Source organism: Cephus cinctus, unplaced genomic scaffold (assembly GCF_000341935.2).
Source record: "Cephus cinctus unplaced genomic scaffold, Ccin1 Ccin1_scaffold0153, whole genome shotgun sequence".
NCBI classification, from domain to species: domain Eukaryota; kingdom Metazoa; phylum Arthropoda; class Insecta; order Hymenoptera; family Cephidae; genus Cephus; species Cephus cinctus.
Window position 1 is genome coordinate 1779935 of NW_014332881.1, and position 18881 is coordinate 1798815.

An 18881-nucleotide genomic window follows, 5' to 3' on the forward strand; every position below is an offset into this window, starting at 1 on the left:
CCCACAGCACCCGGAGCGTACAGTGAACATTCTCCCATGTATTACTTTTATTTTACATACAGTTCAGTCATTGGATTTATTTCATAACAAACTCTCGCAATTTATGAATAGTCGCGCGTGATCGTTACCCTCCTCGTCTCCTCGATACACCATAAAAATCCCCGCTTCGAAATAATGTTACAGACGTTCGTGTTTAATTCAGTTTACAATGCATAATTTAACCGACTAATAAGACGATAATAAGGCCTCGGAACACTTGACACTGAGCAGACATCGCGCGACTCCCGGAAACCAGTCGCATCTTTCTCTATGCCAATCTCTTGCCTTTGTAATCTATTGTTAACTTCCGGTAGCAAACTGGAAGTCCGTAAGACGCCATCGGAGCCTGTATAAGAAACTTAATTTATATTAAAAAAAAAAAAAAAAATGAGTCTTCTGTATTTTTCTAATTTTTTTTTTTTCTTTTGAAAAATAAGACCAACAACTTCTGTGTACGGAGTATCATTGTAAAACCACTCCACACGAATAAGCTCCTTTTAAACTGTATATTTTAAGTGGATGTTTCGTCACGTTTTATCTCAAATTTTATTTTATCCTCTAAATGAATTCCGATAATTGCGAGATGTCACGCGTATCAATTGCTGAACCGTTTTCGTGTTTTTTTTTCTTTTTTTCTTTTAATGTATCGCTCTTTTAATTATTTATACAAACATATTGCAATGGAGAGTACAAAATGCTACAAAACAATTCCAATACGATTATTCGCTTCGTAGTCGGTAATAACCTCACTTCTAAGTCGTACAGCTCATAATGTATCTTTTAAGGCCATATACAAGATTTAATACAAAGGTACCGCCTCGCAGGGCAGTGTTCGATATATTGATTAATTTGGAGATTCGTCTGTCTCGCGACAGACAAACGGACGACACAGCCTAGACAGAGAATGTTCACGGTGTATAAGACAGCAGCACAGGACATAACCTCAGCGCACGCAGCCTCCTGCCCTTCGTCTCTTCGCCATGAAAATTAATTCTACGTAGTCGTTAGTTAATAATCACTGCGTTCAGCCGAAGTCTTTGCGTTACGACCTATGACTAATTGTATGAGCTTGCAAGTCCCTTCGTACATGAGGGGCGCGCAAGGTTCGCCATAAACATAAAGAGAGAGAGAAGGAAAAGAAAAGGAGGCCATAATGAGAATCATTTGAGACATTAAGAGTCTCATGGATTAAATGGCTCTGTTTAGCCTTGAAGAAAAATAGAAAATCAATTGGCGTCTGAATCGATGAGTGATAAATTAATTATTTCCTCCTGCAGTGTGATTTGATTCATTGTGAAGTTAATGAGAAGTCGGTCTACGAAGGGTTGTGCGCAGCCATTACGCAAAAATACGTCAGGAAGCTTGTCAATTTGAAAACGTAATTGCTAAGATCATATTTATCGTTCTTATTATTATTATTTTTACGAACTTAAATGCGTCCTAAGACCTACGCGTAAACATTACACAACAACGAATAGAGTAACAATATGTAACAGAATGGTTTTTCATTTTTTTTCTTTTTCTTTTTTTTTTTTTACCTACTTGTCTACTATGGCAGAGGGTGGGTTCATGTGCCGAGTTATTCTTGGCCACTGTCAATTTTAAGCCAACACTATAGACGTAATGTATCTATTCTATGTCCTTAAATAAAACGGTACATGGCTGAATATTGATTCGTAAATCACCATTACGCGTTGGACTAACTACTTTCGGTTTTTTTTTACTCGTATATATATATATATATATATATATATCTTTCTTTGTTCTTCAGAAAAAAAGAAAGGGGACTCCTAAAAAGATTCGCTGCCATTTCAATCACCGCGACTTGCAGCGTATTTATCTTTCTTTGTTCTTCAGAAAAAAAAAATCACCATTACGCGTTGGACTAACTACTTTCGGTTTTTTTTTACTCGTATATATATATATATATATATATATATCTTTCTTTGTTCTTCAGAAAAAAAGAAAGGGGACTCCTAAAAAGATTCGCTGCCATTTCAATCACCGCGACTTGCAGCGTATTTCTCTTCCTCGTCGGCTGAATTTTCAAGAGTCGAAATTATTTTTCAAGATTTTTAACTTTTTCAAACGTCGATGACAGACTTTACATGTATATCGAATAGTTTGTTCGTAGACGAGAAATTGCGTTAAGTTTCGAACGGATTTAAAAATCCACATAATTGTCTGTTGAGATTTACTTGATTGAAAAAAAAGAGTATTTCTTTTGAGAAAATATTTCAAGCCCACGAGAAAGTTATTGATTTGGAACTCGTGTCTACATTTTGAAAAAATGATACTTGCTGAATCACCGTTTAAAGTAACAACATATTGAACTCGTTATTTTCGAGTCGTTTCAACTAAAATCTCAATTGTGATAAGACGGAAAAAAAATGGAGGAAAAGAGTCTACAGCGTCAAAAACAAAATCAAAAGCGGAATCCCGAAAAATTGGACAGATATGAATTATTTAAGTAACAAAGTATTAAAAAATACTCTTTAGAAGCCCCATAATAATTTATTTCCATTCAACATGCTTCTCACATCTCCTGTATTTTCACTCATCCTATGATAAAACACGCAACATTATTATACCTTAATCCTAACAAAATGGCATTCAGTATTCGCTTATAGGATTACTTCATTCGATATATAAAAAAAATATACAATTTCGACTACTCAATTGGAAACGTACGGTAATCGTGACTTTGTACTATCCGAATGCCATTTTAGTGTATGTTACACTTTCCCGGGGCCAGTTCTACAGAGTCTGTAGGGCTGCCCACGAGATCCTAGCTAAAATATAATATTAGATTTTTTTGAATTAATATGTCTATATATATATATAGTGGGATTCCACTGATAGAGTCGCTTCACGACACTCGCAACTACTAGGAGATTACATAAAACTCGTTGGAAATTTCCGGTACAAATTATTGTAAAAAAAAATTATTTCATTCTTCGTAAAGCCGTTTGTAGGAAATTAAAAAAAGAGAACCCAAATCAACCGAACAAAGTACAACGAATGTTACACGTCGACCTGTCATTGACAAATTTTCTGTAACAATCTCATCCCGAATGGATCCCCGGTAAAGATAACGCTCCCATCACTAGCTCCTGTCTAGGATAGCAATTCCACAGAGGAACATAAAAAGAAAAAAAATAATAAACGATCGTTTTCGCGGTTTTCTCCAAGAGATATATCGTAATTCTCATCCCAATAACGTATAGTCTAATATTTAATTGGTGGCAGCCTAATTCCCGATCGATCCGATCTGTCCGAACGGTGTCGAACAAACTTATCGTTAGACACGAGTTAGCCAAAAGTCTATAAACGAATAGTTGGGACACGACGATTATCAGTGAATAATCGTGATTTGCGAAAAATCCAATAAGTTGCGAGCTATGCGAATGACTTATACTTACCTTCGCAGGGTTGCCACACTCCCGCTAGTTATCCCAATTGCACGCAATTTTTCAGCGCTCGGCCATGTCTCGCGTCCGCGTTATCCCAAAATTTCGTAATTCTTCGTTAATCTTGCATCATTAGTATCATTCACGAGAGGCCATTCTCGTCTTAATAGTTTTCAGCAAAAAGGAAGAGAAAAAAGAAGAAAATGATTTTGCTAAGTCATACGTGCGAATGCATCGTTCCTACAGATTAACGTTCAATGAGTAATTGTACGGTAGTATGTTGAACGCGTATCTCTTTTTTTTAATATCGTCACGACGTTACGTCCCGTCGAATAAAATGAATGACTGGCCATCTGACGGCCAATATCGTAAACGTCGCCCGTTATATTCGCATATAATTTAAATAATTTATAATTTACAGTTCTCGGCTGTAGAACACAAGTGGTCATACACAAGCACATTCCGTCGTCGGCACATTACTCATTATATTACACACAGATGCTTGGGTATGCAACCACCTATCCTCGACGCGATCGGCCATCGATTCGATTTCTTGTAAACCGTTGAAAATTTTAGCGGTGTTTATTATACAACGCCATTTATTTTTTTAGTCGCGCGGCATGGGCTAACGTAAAGGTGTTGCGCAACACCCACGTGCATGCACGCATGTTCGCTTGTGTATTACGTTGTTACACGTACGTACGTGCGCGCGTGCGCAGAACCACACACAGATCACGCACTCACTCCTCAGTTAACAGGAAACTCGCGACGACGTCTACCGGGGCATTCTTCGTACTGCTTTTTTGATTCTTCGGGTGGGTTGTGCACTGTAAAGATAATTAATATATTTGCACTGCTCATGCATGCTCTTCGAAGAGTGATACTCCTGGTGCAAAAGTATGAGTTTGAGTTATTAAGTACAAACAGTTTGTGAGATACTTACTTGAAGGTTGGTGGTGCGCTACCTCCGGTAAATTTAAATGAAGGAGGAGTATTTGGGTCGAAAGAAACGACTGGCGCTGCGCCAGGAGCGTTGAAGTTGAAACCGCCGGATGGTGGAGCAGCTGATGCCTGGATTAATAATAATGAAAAATAAGTATAATCTTTGATATTGAATAGATGGTGTTTAGATGATAAATGAAACATACCGCAGATCCGAAATTAAATCCACCTGTTGACGGAGTAGGTGCTGCTGCTCCGAAATTGAACCCTGTATTAGGTGTGGGGTTTGGAGATATGAATGATGGAGCTGATTGATTCTGTCCTAGACCAGGTGTTGACTGTGGGCCACCGAATAAATTTGGCGTAGGATTTACTGGTTGTCCAAAGGCAGGAGTTTCTGGTTTTGGAGCGTTGAATGCAAAACTCGAGGGTGCTGAATTTATTAGAGCTGGTGAACTGAATGTGTTGCTGCCAAAGGCCTTGGCTGGTTGGTCAGTGGTCGATGTGCTACCGAAGGTGAACAGTGACTTCTGTGCAGGTGCAGCAGGATTACTCGCTGAGAAATTGAAACCTCCGGGAGAAGGTGCCGGGCTAGCGGTCGAACCAAAGGTGAATAAGCTTGAATTTGAAGGTGCCGGTGCACTTGCATTATTTTCACTTGGTTTCGAAGTCGAGAAGATGTTCGACGGTGTTCCCGTACCGAAGCTTGGTGTTGCTGCTGGACTTCCAAAGACAGGAGTTACCGTCGATCCGAATGGCGTTACATTGGCAGAAGGTGCACCAAATGTTGGTGCTGGTGCACTGAAAACTGGTGCAGCTTTATCACTGCTTCCAAATGTTGGAACTTTGTTTTCAGTGGCTCCAAACAGCGGTGTCTTTGCTTCCACGTTACCAAAAGCAGGTACCTTGTTATCTAACATACCGAACAAAGAAGGTTTGCTCTCTGGTGCTCCGAAAGCTGGAGCAAGAACTATAGGTTTGGCTTCGTTAGCACCGAAAAGAGAATTGTTACTGGGTACATTGAAAGCTGGAGTTGTGGTGGCGTTTCCGAAGGATATAGCAGCTTCCTTTTTTGATGGTGCTCCACTTTCCTCGGAAGCCTTATTTCCGCCAAAGACAAATGTGGAAGACGATGCTGGTACTGGTGCCGTTACTGAAGTCTGCCCGAAACTTGGAATTGAGGTAGCCTGCGGCAACGACGTTACTTTCTTGTCGTCAAACGTAAACGGACTTTGGCCTAGACTTGGAAGACTTGCAGCTGTTGTGGTCACGTTCGTTGGGACATTAATTGCTGCAGCTAACGTGCTTGGTGCACCGAATGAAAATACAGGAACTGCCTTAGTTTCTGTTACTTTGTTCAGAGCTGCTGATGCTGTAGGAAGAGACGCGTTACCACTCGCTATGGAGCTTGGTGCTGATTCCGAACTCGGTGCACTAGTTTTGGGAGTCTCTGCTGCAGGGGTACCAAAAGTAACTTTTGGTACTTCCTGGGCAGCTTCAGTTTTAGTTATGTCCGTCTTGGTAGTTCCAAAAGTAAATTGTGAAACTGTGCTAGCCGTGACACTTGGTGTACCGAATGTAAACGGTGTTTGTGCAGGAACTGCGGCTCCCTCCGTTTTCGGTACCCCGAATGTGAACAATGGTGTTACTTTGTTCTCCTCTTTTACTGGATCAGGCTGGGGCTTAGCTGGTTGTTTTGTAACATTGAACTGAAAGCCGGTTGTAACTTCAGTAGTCTTCGGGGCCCAGAAAGATGTGGCTGCTGGTTTTGATGTCTCTGGTGTAGCTTGCTCTGCATCTTTGGGTATGCCAAATGAAAACTGACCACTTTCAGTAGTTTGTGGCTTAGAGCAGAAAACGAATGTTTCAGTAGATGTAGAATTTTCAGGTTTGGGTACATCCTCGGCCTTGTCAATACCAAATTTGAAGCTTCCGACATTGGCAGGTATTCCGAAGTTGAATTGAATAGTCGAGCCGGTGCTCGATGTCGTGCTCACTTTATCAGGTTTGGATGCTCCAGGTTTCACAGTTCCACAACAAACGCATTCTGTAATATCTCCCTTGTTTGGAACCATGCAGGCGTCGCAAGTCCACGAACCTTCAGGTTTCTTGAAGTTGTCGCCAAATCCGGAGGATGTCGACTTCTCCGATTTCTTAGTTCCATTTTTAGCAGCAACAGGCTTCGAAGTGTTGCAGCAGGGACAGGATGTATCGGCGTCATTGTTCCTTACCATACAAGATGGACACTCCCAAGTACCTTTTGCAGGTTTACATTTGTCCATTGCATTAGAAGTATTCGATGGAGGGACATTCAGACCAGAGGGTAAAGTTTTAAAAGAGGTCTGATTGTTCATGAAGTTTGAGGCAGTAAAGTTTGTTCCCTTAGGACTCGCACCCAAGGAACCGGGCTTTCCTGTGTTGCAGCAAGGACAAGTCGTGACTTTACCAGTATTCCTTAACATACAACCAGGACACTCCCAGGAACCTTCAGCAGGCTTAAATTTCTCCATCAGATCCGATTTACTTGATGGAATCGTGTTGGGCTTTGTTGTTGAATCCACTCTTTCAATATTTTCCCCTGGTTTTGGAGTGTTACAAGAAACACACTTAACGTCTGTTTGTTTGTTTCTAACTAGACAAGCATCACATTCCCACAAGTTATTGGACATTTTAAATTGCAAACCAAAATCATTATTGTTAGGCTTAACTGTGGGCTTCTGAGAAATTTTATGGACTTCGAGGTTCGACTTTTCAGAATTCAAAGAGTGTGACTTTGATTTTGAAAAATCTGTGCTCGGTTCCAAGGATCCTGTTTGTTTCTCTAGATGAGATCTTCCAGGACTAGATTTCGAGTCAGTTTCCATCTCAGTCTTTTTGCCAAGAATATCCATGACACTTCCTGCTTTCAATTCGTTGGCGACTTTGGTCTCGAAAGAGTTTATCACTTTGTTCTTCGATTTTTCTTTTGGCCTAGGCGCAGTAGATGAACCGGTCCACATGAAATTTGACATCGTTCCACTCGATGTACAACTAACAGTGGATGCATTTGACTCAAGACTGACGTTCTTAGAAGGGGAATTCGATGAGTCGTTCAGCATTTCCTTCTCGTCCGCATTGAGTGGTTTACTGAACGTAAAGTTACTGATGGACTTAAGATTGTTTGAAGTTTCCGTAAGCTTTATAGGACTGGCAAACTTAAAAGTTTCCTCTTTAACGGCATTCTTCTTGGCTGCGCTCGGATACTGAGGTAGTGTAATATCGAAATTCGGAAGTGAGGAAATTGGCAGAGCTATACTTGGCAGATTGACTGCTGCCACCGTTTCCTCCTTCTCCAGACTCGTTTTCGATTTAGATTTAACCTTACTATGAAACTTTGACTTTTCATCGTTTTCAGACCTAAAGGGATTCAAGGTATTTTGGGAGGGAAGAAAAGTAGTTTTTCTATAGTATTTCATCAATGATAGCAATAAACGAAAACGAGTCTTGATAAAACATTGTTATTAAACTTACCGTAACTGGTACTCTTGAGATGCTGGCTGTGCTGGTGGTCCATTACGAGCAGAGACGATGTCCCTAGCTGCAACTGTAGTATCCTGCAACTTTCGACGCCTTCTCAACTTCAGTAAATCCGGTACAGTAGGAACGGTTAGCTCTCTAGTCAGGTGTCGTAGGCCCACTCGAGGTGTTCCTGGATTATCATCTTCTCGAAGTCTCTTTTTCCCCGTTGCAACTGTGTTAATATTGTTTGTATTCTTCAGTGGTATCTTCTTCGCGTCCAGTATCGGCGAGGAAAAATGTTCCAGTGCTTCTAATATCCTCTTTGCGGTTTGACTCATGCCTGATGAATCAGTACCTGCCGCATTCGAGGGTTTCACTTGCACGCTTGTTCTTCTTGGAACTTTTATTTGAGGCTGCAAGATAACGAAAGATTAAATCGACTGAATCGCTTTTTTATATACATATTGTGTTCAAAGTCTTTCTCAGGCTCAGATGATAAGTTAGAAGATACAAACGTCAGAGGAACGAGAAAGATCGAGTAAAGGAATACAATGGCAAGATATAGTCATGTAAAATGTGACAATAGGCAAAGCTATGATAACGTACTTCGTTTGAGTTGTTGAAAAATGAACGATTTCTTCTATAAAGTCCAGCTGCATTTGCTCCGCCAAAGGTGGTATTGCCATTGTAGAATGGAGATGACAGAGATGAGGCACGGTCCAGCGTACTGTTCATCATCGAAGCATTGAAACTTGGTCTACGACTACTCAAGCTATCTCTGGAGGTGCTCTCTAAGAAAAGGGACCGTGGCGACTGTAGATGATTTGCTGTAAATGAACAATATTTTTCTATCAGGTTATAAAAAACAAGACAGATTTCATAAGGAATTTCGTATATCGTGTATATGTGAAAAGATTCGAGAAGGCTATCTAAGAATGATACTTACTGAAATTTACTTTATCGTCCATAAACTTTTTCCTGTTTACATAGGGTGCATTATACGAGGTATTTGATGGACCTTCTTGTCTATTAGTTTGTGGAATGAGAGAGCTACAGCCACTAGTGCTTTCACTCGATTCCGAGTTATCGTCTGTGCCATTAGTCGCCCCATTATTTTGTGGCATTGCTAACGAAGCTAGTGAATTCAACTCTGATCTCTGCGTGGCAGCTGTTCTGATGTCCATGTTGAGTGCAGGTGTTGAGGATACCAAACGACGAACACCACTGGGTCCTGCAGCAGAAGGTTCACGAAAATCCTCCATCTGCAATGAAAAATGTTTCATTATATTTATAGTGACATCAAAGTTTTTTTTGTTTTGCTTTTAATGGTGCAGTATTAAAATTCTTACTGTGTCATTGTGATTAGGAAATGATTCTTTTCCAGAATTGGCTTTGTCCAGTGAATTTCTGTTTCTAGGTCGAATGGCAAATGTGCCTGGTGGATGGGTCACATCCATCCTTATGCAAGCACGTTTCAATGGTGGCGGCTGTTGCATCTCCTCCTCTTCAAGTTCTGACTCTTCTGGATTCTCCATGTCATTCAAGATATCTCCATTATCTTGAGAACTATTAAACCACTTGCTTATCCAGGATTTTTGTGGGATTAAATCTGTTACCTTTGTTGCCACTTTTTTTACAAAAGACTAGAAAAAAATGTTACTTGTCAACATAGAGTTCAGCAATAATATTATAATAATCAAACATCTTAAAGACTTATATATCTTTAACAATATTATAAAAATTAAAGCCACTTTAATGTAAAGTACGTTCTGGCTAATTGATAAAAGTACAATAAACATGTAGACCCAAGGAAATAACTGTTGCAAAAAGAAACTCACATTCTCAGTTCATACAATCATAGTTCAAAAGAAATGTCTATTGCAAAACTGCTAATAAAAAAAATATTTTCGACCTAAACTTAAATAAATGTTATTCAGAAATTTGGACAAAAACTCCATACAATCCACGATTAATTATTCTTACGTCAAATACACGAGTAAAACCGTCCAAGATACACGAATAAAAAAAATGTCATACCAGGGTGGAGAATATATCGAGACATACATACATATATATATATATATGAGTTTGCAATTAATTATGCCCACGCGCAAAAAGTGTCATCTAAAAAGGATCGGTTTAACAGTGATCAGAAACATAACGACGATACTACCCAATAGACAACGAGTATATAGCAAAGGAATCGCATTTCAAGGTTATAGCATCTCTTACGCGAAGATGTATGAACGTGCGGGTGTGTAAAGAATAAGATTGAGGTTATTTCACACACTCACATGATTGTGGTATCGAAAGGGTCTCGCGGTAACCCATTCAGTTAAAAGACTTGAAATATACAGTACATTTCGATGATATTCTCGACGGGAGTAACTCTTAGAAGATTCTATTTCGGGAAAGACGCGGAAAACCGTTGGGAGGCTCGCAGGTTTGGTTCTGCCGCGGAAGGCCTTATCCAAGGCGAGACTACTCACGTTGTTCGCGTCGTAAGGCTTGGAGCCATGGGCCCGCTTCCCGGTGAGGCTTTTGCTTCCCTTGGCCATGATAACACACCAGTCACTTGTTAGTTATTACACGCGTACGCTGATTTAGATAGTTGCATCCCAAATTGTCACCGCACCACCTTCACGACCCGAGAACCACGAGAGAAAATATGGCCGCCTCAAAGACCGCCGCCAGGGCGCCAGCTTCTGTTGGTTGCGCGCTTTACTGCGCTCGCCCACGTGACTGGTGCGAGCTACGTCGGTTAAAAATCATACAAGTCGTTCGACTTTTCTGACTAATCTGTAAAGGCGGTTTGAAATTGTATTACACGGCACTAAATTCGAATTTTTTTTATTAAACCTATTTCCTCCTATTTCTGAATTCCCATCTGATGAAACAGATTGAACGTGTAGTTTGTAGTAAACTTTCACTTGAGATTTTATTGTTGCACACCAGGCGGCAAATACAGGCGAAGGGAGGGGGTGACTCCGAAGGTAAAACAATTCGCTACCTCACTGTACATACATGCACCAGTTACAACATTAGAAAAAACATTTTTATAATTACATTTGTAAAACCCTTCATTTAAAATATACGCTTATAATGTTATACTCTAATAATATTCAACAATGTTAGTTCTTGAAGCTTCTCCATCTTTGAAAATACATATAAGCTGCTAGGCAAACGAATATGAAAATAAGAATAAAAATGTAACTGTCATTAGTATATTTTAGCATAATGTACATCCGTTCATAAATAACGAGGAAAGTTTAAGATGTATATTACTGTTAATATTAATGCCGAATAACCTATCAATAAAGTACTGTACTCGTAGCCTTAAGCCCGTCGAAACGTGTATCAGTATAGGCACGCAGACACTATGACATACTGTTTTAAGTAAAAATATTTGTGTGAATATAACAAATTATCTAAAAATAAACCTTTTTGTTAAATATTGTCAAACAAATACCTAAAAGTAGTTACGCTAAATACACCAAGTACATGTAAGTACTTGGTGTTTGTTGATGGTAGCCATTTTGTATCAGTACTCTAGTCAAATTTTATTTAAATACCAAAGTTTGGTTCATTTAAGTAATTAAATATAAAATTGTGAATGTATAATTCAAATTATTATTTGCGGCAAATTTTATTATGTACAATAGTTTCTTTCTGTACCATATATTGCTATAGTTTGGGTCCAGTCATTCTACACGTTACTTCCACTCCGTTTGGTGTGCTCCTTTTCCGGTGTGCATCGTATAAATAAGGTGGTAAGAAAATTTTGTACAATTTATATCTAATTGGTTCTTTGCAATCCTGCATTTTTTTATGTATTAACTTTTTGACAAAAATCATATATGGCTATTAAATTATGATTCCGATATATTAATATTTACTTCGTTAGTAATTTTCAAATATTTACGTCCATATTACATTGACATGTATGATAGGTTAAGAGCCGCAAATTGCATATTTGTGCAATTTACAAATGATTCTTTTATTTTTGTTACTAGTTACTACAACACAAATTGTACACAAATGTTTGTTATATTCTAATAATTGTTGCTAAATAGACAGTTCCCATTGTCTGTGACAACAAGTTTATAACCTATATCAAATCTAGTACTAACATAACCTTGTCGTTGTTTTTACGAAGCATACATGCTGAAATTGGTTTTTAACGTTAACTGAAATATCTGTTTTTTGAAACACTATTTGTAATTCCCATATATGTATTCCATCTTACCAATTAATAATAAAGTAACATGACATTAGTGTTTTGAGCAGTTTCTGCTGAAGTTAATGTAATAATATGTATTTTGTTTCTCAGTGCAAAGATGGGTAAGCGGAATAATATGATCCCAAATGGCCATTTCCATAAGGATTGGCAACGTTTTGTGAAAACATGGTTCAACCAGCCTGCACGAAAATACCGCCGCAAGCAGAACCGTGTGAAGAAAGCCCGTTCTGTAGCTCCCAGGTAAAAAAATAAGTGTACATAAAGTCTGCATGCAATCAGACTAAAAGTTTTTGTTACAATAGTTACTCTTAGTTTATATTTTGCAGACCAGTAAACTTGCTCAGACCTGTTGTTCACTGCCCGACGTTCCGTTACCATACAAAGGTTCGTGCTGGTAAAGGATTCACCTTGGACGAGTTGAAAGCCAGTGGTCTTAACAAACGATTTGCTAAGACGATTGGAATCGCAGTTGACCCTAGGAGGCGCAACAAATCCGTGGAATCCCTACAGACCAATGCACAGCGTCTCAAGGAATATAGGGCTAAATTGATTTTGTTCCCTATCAATGAGAAGAAGGTAAGATTGTACTCTAAGTAACTTATTTACTAGCTCAAGTACGCTATTTGTATTCAAATATAAGTGTCATTACAATATCAACCAATGTCTTATACCATTTTAGCCTAAGAAGGGTGAGGCTAGTGAAGAAGAGCGTAAACTCGCTACCCAAGTTAAGGGACAAGTAATGCCAGTAAGGCGTCAACCTCCAGCTAGGTCTAAGGCACGAGTTATCACCGAGGATGAGAAGAAATTCTCGGCCTACGTGACTCTTCGTAAGGCCAGAGCAGACGCCAGACTTGTCGGAATCCGTGCGAAGCGCGTTAAGGATGCTGCCGAAAACCCTGACGACGTGACTAAGGTTGCTAAGGAGAAGAAGGCTAAGAAATAAACATGCATCATCTTAACGTTGGTATACCCAATAAAAACACATAATTTCCAAAACTTTTTATTGATTATTACCAATCCCCATGAATTATCCTTATTCTGGATATTAACAATAATTAATAATCAAATATTTTTTTAACAGTTTTATTGTGAAATACAAAACAAAATACAATAATTGTTCATCAAAAGTATAGCTTTAATATGTTTGTCAGAGCTTTTTCAAATGCCTCATTTTTAGGATAAAATTGAAAAACCTGTTATTTACAAACGTTGGCGACGTAAATAATTGTCCAGACCAGCCAGTTGACGTAAAAATCCGTAGTTTGGGCGAATATCACGATTAATACGCACTGTACGAATTGCATCTACAGCCAACATGTTCTTCTTTATCATCAGGTATGCCAGGACGCAAGTGGCACTGCGAGATATTCCCATCTTGCAGTGCACAAGTACATTTCCTGCGAACAAAGTATTTTTAGGTTATTTTTATCAAATAGTTACATACTGAAAATGAATCATTAGTAAAATACGAATAAATTTAGTAACATAAATTTAAACATACAAAAATATGGATCTTACATAATTTAAATAAGTGATGTACATTATGCACAATACCTCCATTTTTAAGAGCATCTTCAATGAAATCTGCAGATGTATAAAAATATTTACTAATGTCAACTGATGGTACGTCAGCCAGTGGTAAACCCAGATATTTAATGTTTGTATCTTCATAATATTTTTCATTAGTATGGACATATCCAAAATGTTTTCCTTCAGCTGCATTTAACACATGCGTTATCCCAATGGTTTTTAAGTACCATTTGCTTCTTGCAGCCCCCCTTTAATAGTGGATAGATAAAAAATTATTTATTTCAAAATGTATATAGATATAATACAATTTGTGCACTCTTAGGTACACTTAAGAATTACAAATAGAAACATGAACACGATCATAAATATCTTCTTTGTGTTATTACAAAGAAAAAAATTGTTGTACTGACTCATCTCCGACGAATATTCCTGGATAAACTAAGTTACAATCAAGAGTCTGCTGTAGTTGATAATATTCTGTTTCATCTCGGTCTAAATCAATTCCAGGTATTGGTTTAAAATCTGTCTTTGTATTTAGTAAAACTGCATACAATTCTTCATGGTTTGTTTCACCATCCTCTAGAAATTTCAAGAAATCCTGAAAAAAAGAAATATATTATGTTATTACTACTTCAATTTTATACACATACAATGCTGGTAAAAAGTATGGATACAGTGCAATACATTTGCGCTATACCAATACTTCTGTCACTATATATTTTAAAAATAATCTTATAGATAACTATGAATACTGTAATAGGAAAATATTAGAAATTAATTCTTACAACTATGTGATTATTAGGGAAATTATATTAAACTCATGTTACTAGTAAATCATTTTATTGTACCATGAAACAAAAAAGTAGATACAATTATTTTCATTTATCAACTAGCAAAATTATAAATATACAAATATATCTTGATTTGTATATATAGGAAAAAAAATTTTGGATCAAACAAATATGAAATTTATTAAAATTAGAGACAAAAAAATTCTTTGACAATTTTGCATATTTATAGTTGTTTCAGGGTCACATTCTTTAAGGATTATCTCATACAGAATATAATGTTTTGCAGCATTATATATTTTAATCTATATACAACTTCAGTTATAGTTAGTTACAAGTTAATCATACAATATAATTATATTGTACAAAATGAAATAAAAAAAGGAGTTCATTTATTAACACACTATTGCACTCCTCTCTTCATTTTAATAAATATTACAAATACGCGTCATATTATTTAATGTTATGAAGAAATCAGTTAAGTTCTTTTCCTTCAAAAGTATCTTTTGAAGTGATAAAAAAAGGTTAGAACCTTTGTCTCTCACCCTATCCCTGTCTCTCCACGTTCTCCGCATCTTTACATCTAGAATTAAAACTACAAATGCCAAGAACTCGACTCTCCTGCGAGAATATTTATTTATAAGTATTCTTGCGAAACTTTCAAACCGACCGAGTTGGTAACAGCACATTCATCAACGGACAAAGTGCCAATTAATTGTAATTGTAAATAAGCCAAACCAATTGTAACTTACACCTTGCGAATCGCCGCTCTCCTCCATGTAGTCGATGCCAATCGCTACAATAGGTAATAAATACACTAAATAAAATATTGAAATGTCAAAACTTTCAAGAGAAATTATTACCGGAAACGGCACCGATTACTTATTTTTCACGAACGAACTCTATCGGACGGCGACGGATACTTCCCGAGACATACAAATATTGGATTATTGTAATATGCGGTATTGCAAGAACCATATAGCAAACACTTTCTTTTTCAACTAGAATCTTCATTTAATAATAAAATATTTGTGATTGGAGAACAATGAGTCTAATAGCGAATGATCATTAAGTATACAACAATTTTAGGAACAAATCATATATATATATATTACTTTCATATTACGAGATGTCATGTTGAAAATGTCGTGTGATTTGAAGTCCGAAATAATGTATTTTCCAGATTATAAAAACAATATTTCTCTTGAAAATTTTACTTAAATTTATAAACGCGTAAACATTATCCTGATTAAAATTATATACATATTTGAACGTTATGATATTCTCAGTTCTTTTCTCATGCGTACATACATAATCTGGCAGTATGATACAGAAATTTGAACCTTCCATGCAGCACTGATTTTTTAAACGAGTAGATTATGATGAATAATCTTAATGGTACTTACTAAAAGTTACACGCAAAAAAATAATATTTTTTAAATATTATGGTTGTGTAGTGACGTTTTGAAGTTAGAGGTATTTTGAAGAATCGTATCTGTGGCGCGATGAGTCATGACGTACTGAACGTCCGAGAAAATGGCGACAGCGTGTTGAAGTACCACTGACTCTTAAAAGAATACTTGATTATTTTTCTGCTGGATAGAACTGCTATTTTGTACTAGTTAATAATTACGGAGGACAATGAGCTTCTTCAGTAAAGTTTTTGGAGGCAAGAAGGAGGCCGCAGCTCCTTCGACTGCCGAAGCTATTCAAAAATTAAGAGAAACTGAGGATATGCTTATCAAGAAGCAAGATTTTCTTGAAAGTAAGATTGAGCTCGAGATTCAGGTTGCCAGGAAGAATGGAACTAAAAATAAACGAGGTAATGTACTTTAAGACTCTTTGATTTTTACCGAATTCAATTGTGTTCGTCCTTGATCCTTCGGGTAATGAATCGTCATTGTCAAGGATGAAGACTGTCATTGTGACGTTTCCGTATACACCCACGAATTATTAATTACAAATAGTCAGTATTGTCAGAAATTTATGATATATAATGTAGCAACGATCAGATTCAATTCCTGTCAAAATCAGTTATCCTTATCATTCTGTTAATTATGTATTTACATTTGTTCATTAATAAACGGATGTAAATTAGAAGATGTTTTAGTAATCATTATTGCTACGCACAGAAGTAGAAGGAGAGCAATAATTATTTTGGGTCACTTTTATAAAATCAAGTAGCACATGTAAATTTGTTTATTTGTTGCTATATATATAAGTTTGATGAAATTTTATTTTATTTTATAGACACGTCATTTTTTATTTTACATGATTCGTTTAAAGATGAGTGTGACTTATGAGTTTGAGATTCATTGTGAGATATGTGTTCTATAGTTGCATAGTACAAATTATTCTGTATATCAGATATTTTACTAACATAATTTGTTCAACATATTCAGCTGCCATTCAAGCATTGAAAAGGAAGAAGCGATATGAAAAGCAATTACAGCAAATTGATGGAACTTTATCAACTATTGAAATGCAAAGAGAAGCATTGGAAAGTGCAAATACCAATACAGCAGTACTTACAACCATGAAGAGTGCAGCAGATGCACTAAAATCTGCACATCAACACATGTATGTTTTTTTTGCAATCTGATATTCTTATAATACTTAAGACTAAATAACTCTGTATGTTACATTGTAATATAGTCATATATAGTTACATGAATTTGATGTAATTATATTCTGATTCTAGGGATGTTGATCAAGTTCATGATATGATGGATGATATAGCAGAACAACAAGATGTTGCCAAAGAAATATCAGACGCGATCTCTAATCCTGTCGCTTTCGGACAGGACGTGGACGAGGATGAACTTGAAAGAGAATTGGAGGAGTTAGAACAAGAGGAATTGGATAAAGAATTACTTGGCGTTGGAACAGGCGAAAATCTCCCAGCAGTACCAGCGACTGCAGAGCCTGTTGCTCCTGCAAAGGCTCGGTCAAGTAAGCTTCACTTTTGCATTATATAGAAATTTAACTTTTATAGCAATTCCCTTCAAAGCATTACACTTCAAATAAATGTCACAGATGTATACTTTACTTTGTAACAGTTTAATATTACATATTTGATATAAGATTGTTAGTGTTTGTGTAATTTTGTTAATCGTATGAATGAAATCTATGTTGCAGAACCAAAAGCAAAGGAGGAGGATGAAGACTTGAAGGAGTTAGAAGCATGGGCTTCGTAAGCTGGTAAACAAAGCTGTTGTAAAAATTAAACATTCGAGTTTCTTAGATAAAATAAAGCATATGGAGAGGAGGTACGATCGTTCAGTTTTGGTTCATTAGTTACAATATTTTTATGCAACGTATAAAAAAATAACTCGTACATTCTACTTCGCATTACTAATGCCAATCACTGTAAGAATGAAATATTTAATGCGACTCTCCATGAAATGGATATATATTTTGCAATATCTTTTTCTTCCTACAATTGCTTATCATGTTTTATTGGATTCCTTCATCCAAAACCATTAAATGTTTTTCCCAAAAAAAGAAAAACGAAGCAAAATTTGACGATCACTCCCTGCGCTTTATCGTCACATTAATGTATATAGCTACCATGATTTCAATGGCAATCTATGATTTTAATTTTTAACTATAAATGGCCTTTGAAAACTTTGTATAATCCTACTTGCTGCAAATAAATTTACTTTTAAACGATATAATGTAATAGGATTCTGCGTCCGCATAACTTTTTCTTTGTAACTGGAACGTCATAACTATTGATATAATTCACTTTACTTTCTATAATATTTGTTGACGATTCACTATGGTTATAGTTTATTATACATATGTATATTCTAATCTGATTCATCAAAGTTTAAGTTAAACCTTGCTGTACAGTCAGTTTTATAATACATAGAATTGTGGCAGACGTACACGGCGTGATAATGATGTTCTCTCTGGTGACGTCATCACGATGCCTAAGAGTGATATATTTGTGCATTAAAACTAACTGAATGGTTGACAGAAATTTTTCTGTCATAATCTAAATTAATTATTATTTGGAATATTTTTTAAAACAGTATAAACATTACCTATCATTTTTCCCAAGGTAAATTTGTTTTTAATTGATTTTAATAAATATTTTAATGTAACAATTGGAGTTGGATATATATATCTTCAAATTGATTGATAACTTCTGCCAAAATGCTTTATAACATTAATTAATAAATTGAGGGTATTTCGAAAATATTAAAAATGATCAAAATAGGTGATAACAATACCTTGCACATAATGAATGATGCATATGTAGTATTAGTTAATGCTAATTGTTATTTTTTATACCAAGACAACTATTCTTGTCGAAAATGTAATTAGCACCTAACTGTAAATTCTGCTGCCGTCAAACGCTGAATCATGTTCAGAGTTCTTTGATTTGTTATGCTAGCACAAATAATTAATAATGTTGTGACACTA

General features: G+C 36.5%; 4 protein-coding genes across 7 annotated transcripts; 2 read left to right on the top strand and 2 right to left on the bottom strand.

Moving 5' to 3' along the window:
* Window positions 1–1956: 1956 nt before the first annotated feature.
* LOC107263483 (nuclear pore complex protein Nup153) lies at window positions 1957–11421 on the bottom strand. 2 transcript variants are annotated; one of them, XM_025080852.1, is made up of 8 exons: window positions 10184–11421; window positions 9239–9532; window positions 8836–9151; window positions 8496–8716; window positions 7902–8302; window positions 4598–7787; window positions 4393–4520; window positions 1957–4276 (listed from the first exon to the last, which is right to left on the bottom strand). In XM_025080852.1, the coding sequence occupies exons 1-8, from the start codon at window positions 10445–10447 to the stop codon at window positions 4225–4227; spliced, it is 4866 nt and encodes a 1621-aa protein (XP_024936620.1). In that variant the 5' UTR covers window positions 10448–11421; the 3' UTR covers window positions 1957–4224. The 2 variants fall into 2 exon arrangements, with proteins under 2 accessions (XP_024936620.1, XP_015586225.1); XM_015730739.2 differs by having other exon boundaries at window positions 10379–11418.
* Window positions 11422–11579: 158 nt separating this feature from the next.
* On the top strand, window positions 11580–13128 carry LOC107263489 (60S ribosomal protein L13). 2 transcript variants are annotated; one of them, XM_015730755.1, is made up of 4 exons: window positions 11580–11659; window positions 12220–12369; window positions 12456–12705; window positions 12809–13128. In XM_015730755.1, exons 2-4 carry the CDS (start codon window positions 12227–12229, stop codon window positions 13073–13075), a joined length of 660 nt encoding a protein of 219 aa, XP_015586241.1. In that variant the 5' UTR covers window positions 11580–11659; window positions 12220–12226; the 3' UTR covers window positions 13076–13128. The 2 variants fall into 2 exon arrangements, with proteins under 2 accessions (XP_015586241.1, XP_015586242.1); XM_015730756.2 differs by having other exon boundaries at window positions 11586–11656.
* A 71-nt stretch (window positions 13129–13199) lies between these two features.
* Window positions 13200–15469, bottom strand: LOC107263487 (dual specificity protein phosphatase 3). Of its 2 annotated transcripts, none has more exons than XM_015730753.2 (4): window positions 15203–15469; window positions 14073–14260; window positions 13687–13910; window positions 13200–13529 (listed from the first exon to the last, which is right to left on the bottom strand). In XM_015730753.2, the coding sequence occupies exons 1-4, from the start codon at window positions 15227–15229 to the stop codon at window positions 13333–13335; spliced, it is 636 nt and encodes a 211-aa protein (XP_015586239.1). In that variant the 5' UTR covers window positions 15230–15469; the 3' UTR covers window positions 13200–13332. The 2 variants fall into 2 exon arrangements, with proteins under 2 accessions (XP_015586239.1, XP_015586238.1); XM_015730752.2 differs by lacking the exon at window positions 15203–15469 and adding an exon at window positions 14996–15169.
* A 482-nt stretch (window positions 15470–15951) lies between these two features.
* On the top strand, window positions 15952–18124 carry LOC107263488 (charged multivesicular body protein 4c). The gene is made up of 4 exons (XM_015730754.2): window positions 15952–16272; window positions 16853–17030; window positions 17152–17402; window positions 17589–18124. Exons 1-4 carry the CDS (start codon window positions 16092–16094, stop codon window positions 17645–17647), a joined length of 669 nt encoding a protein of 222 aa, XP_015586240.1. The 5' UTR covers window positions 15952–16091; the 3' UTR covers window positions 17648–18124.
* Window positions 18125–18881: the final 757 nt, after the last annotated feature.

What these genes read in the sequence shown, in the direction of transcription:
- LOC107263483 (XM_025080852.1), bottom strand. Translation starts at nt 10,447, where the DNA reads ATGGCCAAGGGAAGCAAAAGCCTCACCGGGAAGCGGGCCCATGGCTCC. An exon ending in TTCCTAATCACAATGACACA is followed by an intron (nt 9,152 to 9,238) that starts GTAAGAATTTTA and finishes TTTTCATTGCAG; the next exon opens with ATGGAGGATTTTCGTGAACC. An exon ending in GATTTAATTTCGGATCTGCG is followed by an intron (nt 4,521 to 4,597) that starts GTATGTTTCATT and finishes TTATTAATCCAG; the next exon opens with GCATCAGCTGCTCCACCATC.
- LOC107263489 (XM_015730755.1), top strand. Translation starts at nt 12,227, where the DNA reads ATGGGTAAGCGGAATAATATGATCCCAAATGGCCATTTCCATAAGGAT. An exon ending in GCCCGTTCTGTAGCTCCCAG is followed by an intron (nt 12,370 to 12,455) that starts GTAAAAAAATAA and finishes TATATTTTGCAG; the next exon opens with ACCAGTAAACTTGCTCAGAC. An exon ending in TCCCTATCAATGAGAAGAAG is followed by an intron (nt 12,706 to 12,808) that starts GTAAGATTGTAC and finishes ATACCATTTTAG; the next exon opens with CCTAAGAAGGGTGAGGCTAG.
- LOC107263487 (XM_015730752.2), bottom strand. Translation starts at nt 15,139, where the DNA reads ATGTGCTGTTACCAACTCGGTCGGTTTGAAAGTTTCGCAAGAATACTT. An exon ending in GGAATATTCGTCGGAGATGA is followed by an intron (nt 13,911 to 14,072) that starts GTCAGTACAACA and finishes CCACTATTAAAG; the next exon opens with GGGGGCTGCAAGAAGCAAAT. An exon ending in AGATGCTCTTAAAAATGGAG is followed by an intron (nt 13,530 to 13,686) that starts GTATTGTGCATA and finishes CTTTGTTCGCAG; the next exon opens with GAAATGTACTTGTGCACTGC.
- LOC107263488 (XM_015730754.2), top strand. Translation starts at nt 16,092, where the DNA reads ATGAGCTTCTTCAGTAAAGTTTTTGGAGGCAAGAAGGAGGCCGCAGCT. An exon ending in AAATCTGCACATCAACACAT is followed by an intron (nt 17,031 to 17,151) that starts GTATGTTTTTTT and finishes TTCTGATTCTAG; the next exon opens with GGATGTTGATCAAGTTCATG. An exon ending in TCCTGCAAAGGCTCGGTCAA is followed by an intron (nt 17,403 to 17,588) that starts GTAAGCTTCACT and finishes TCTATGTTGCAG; the next exon opens with AACCAAAAGCAAAGGAGGAG.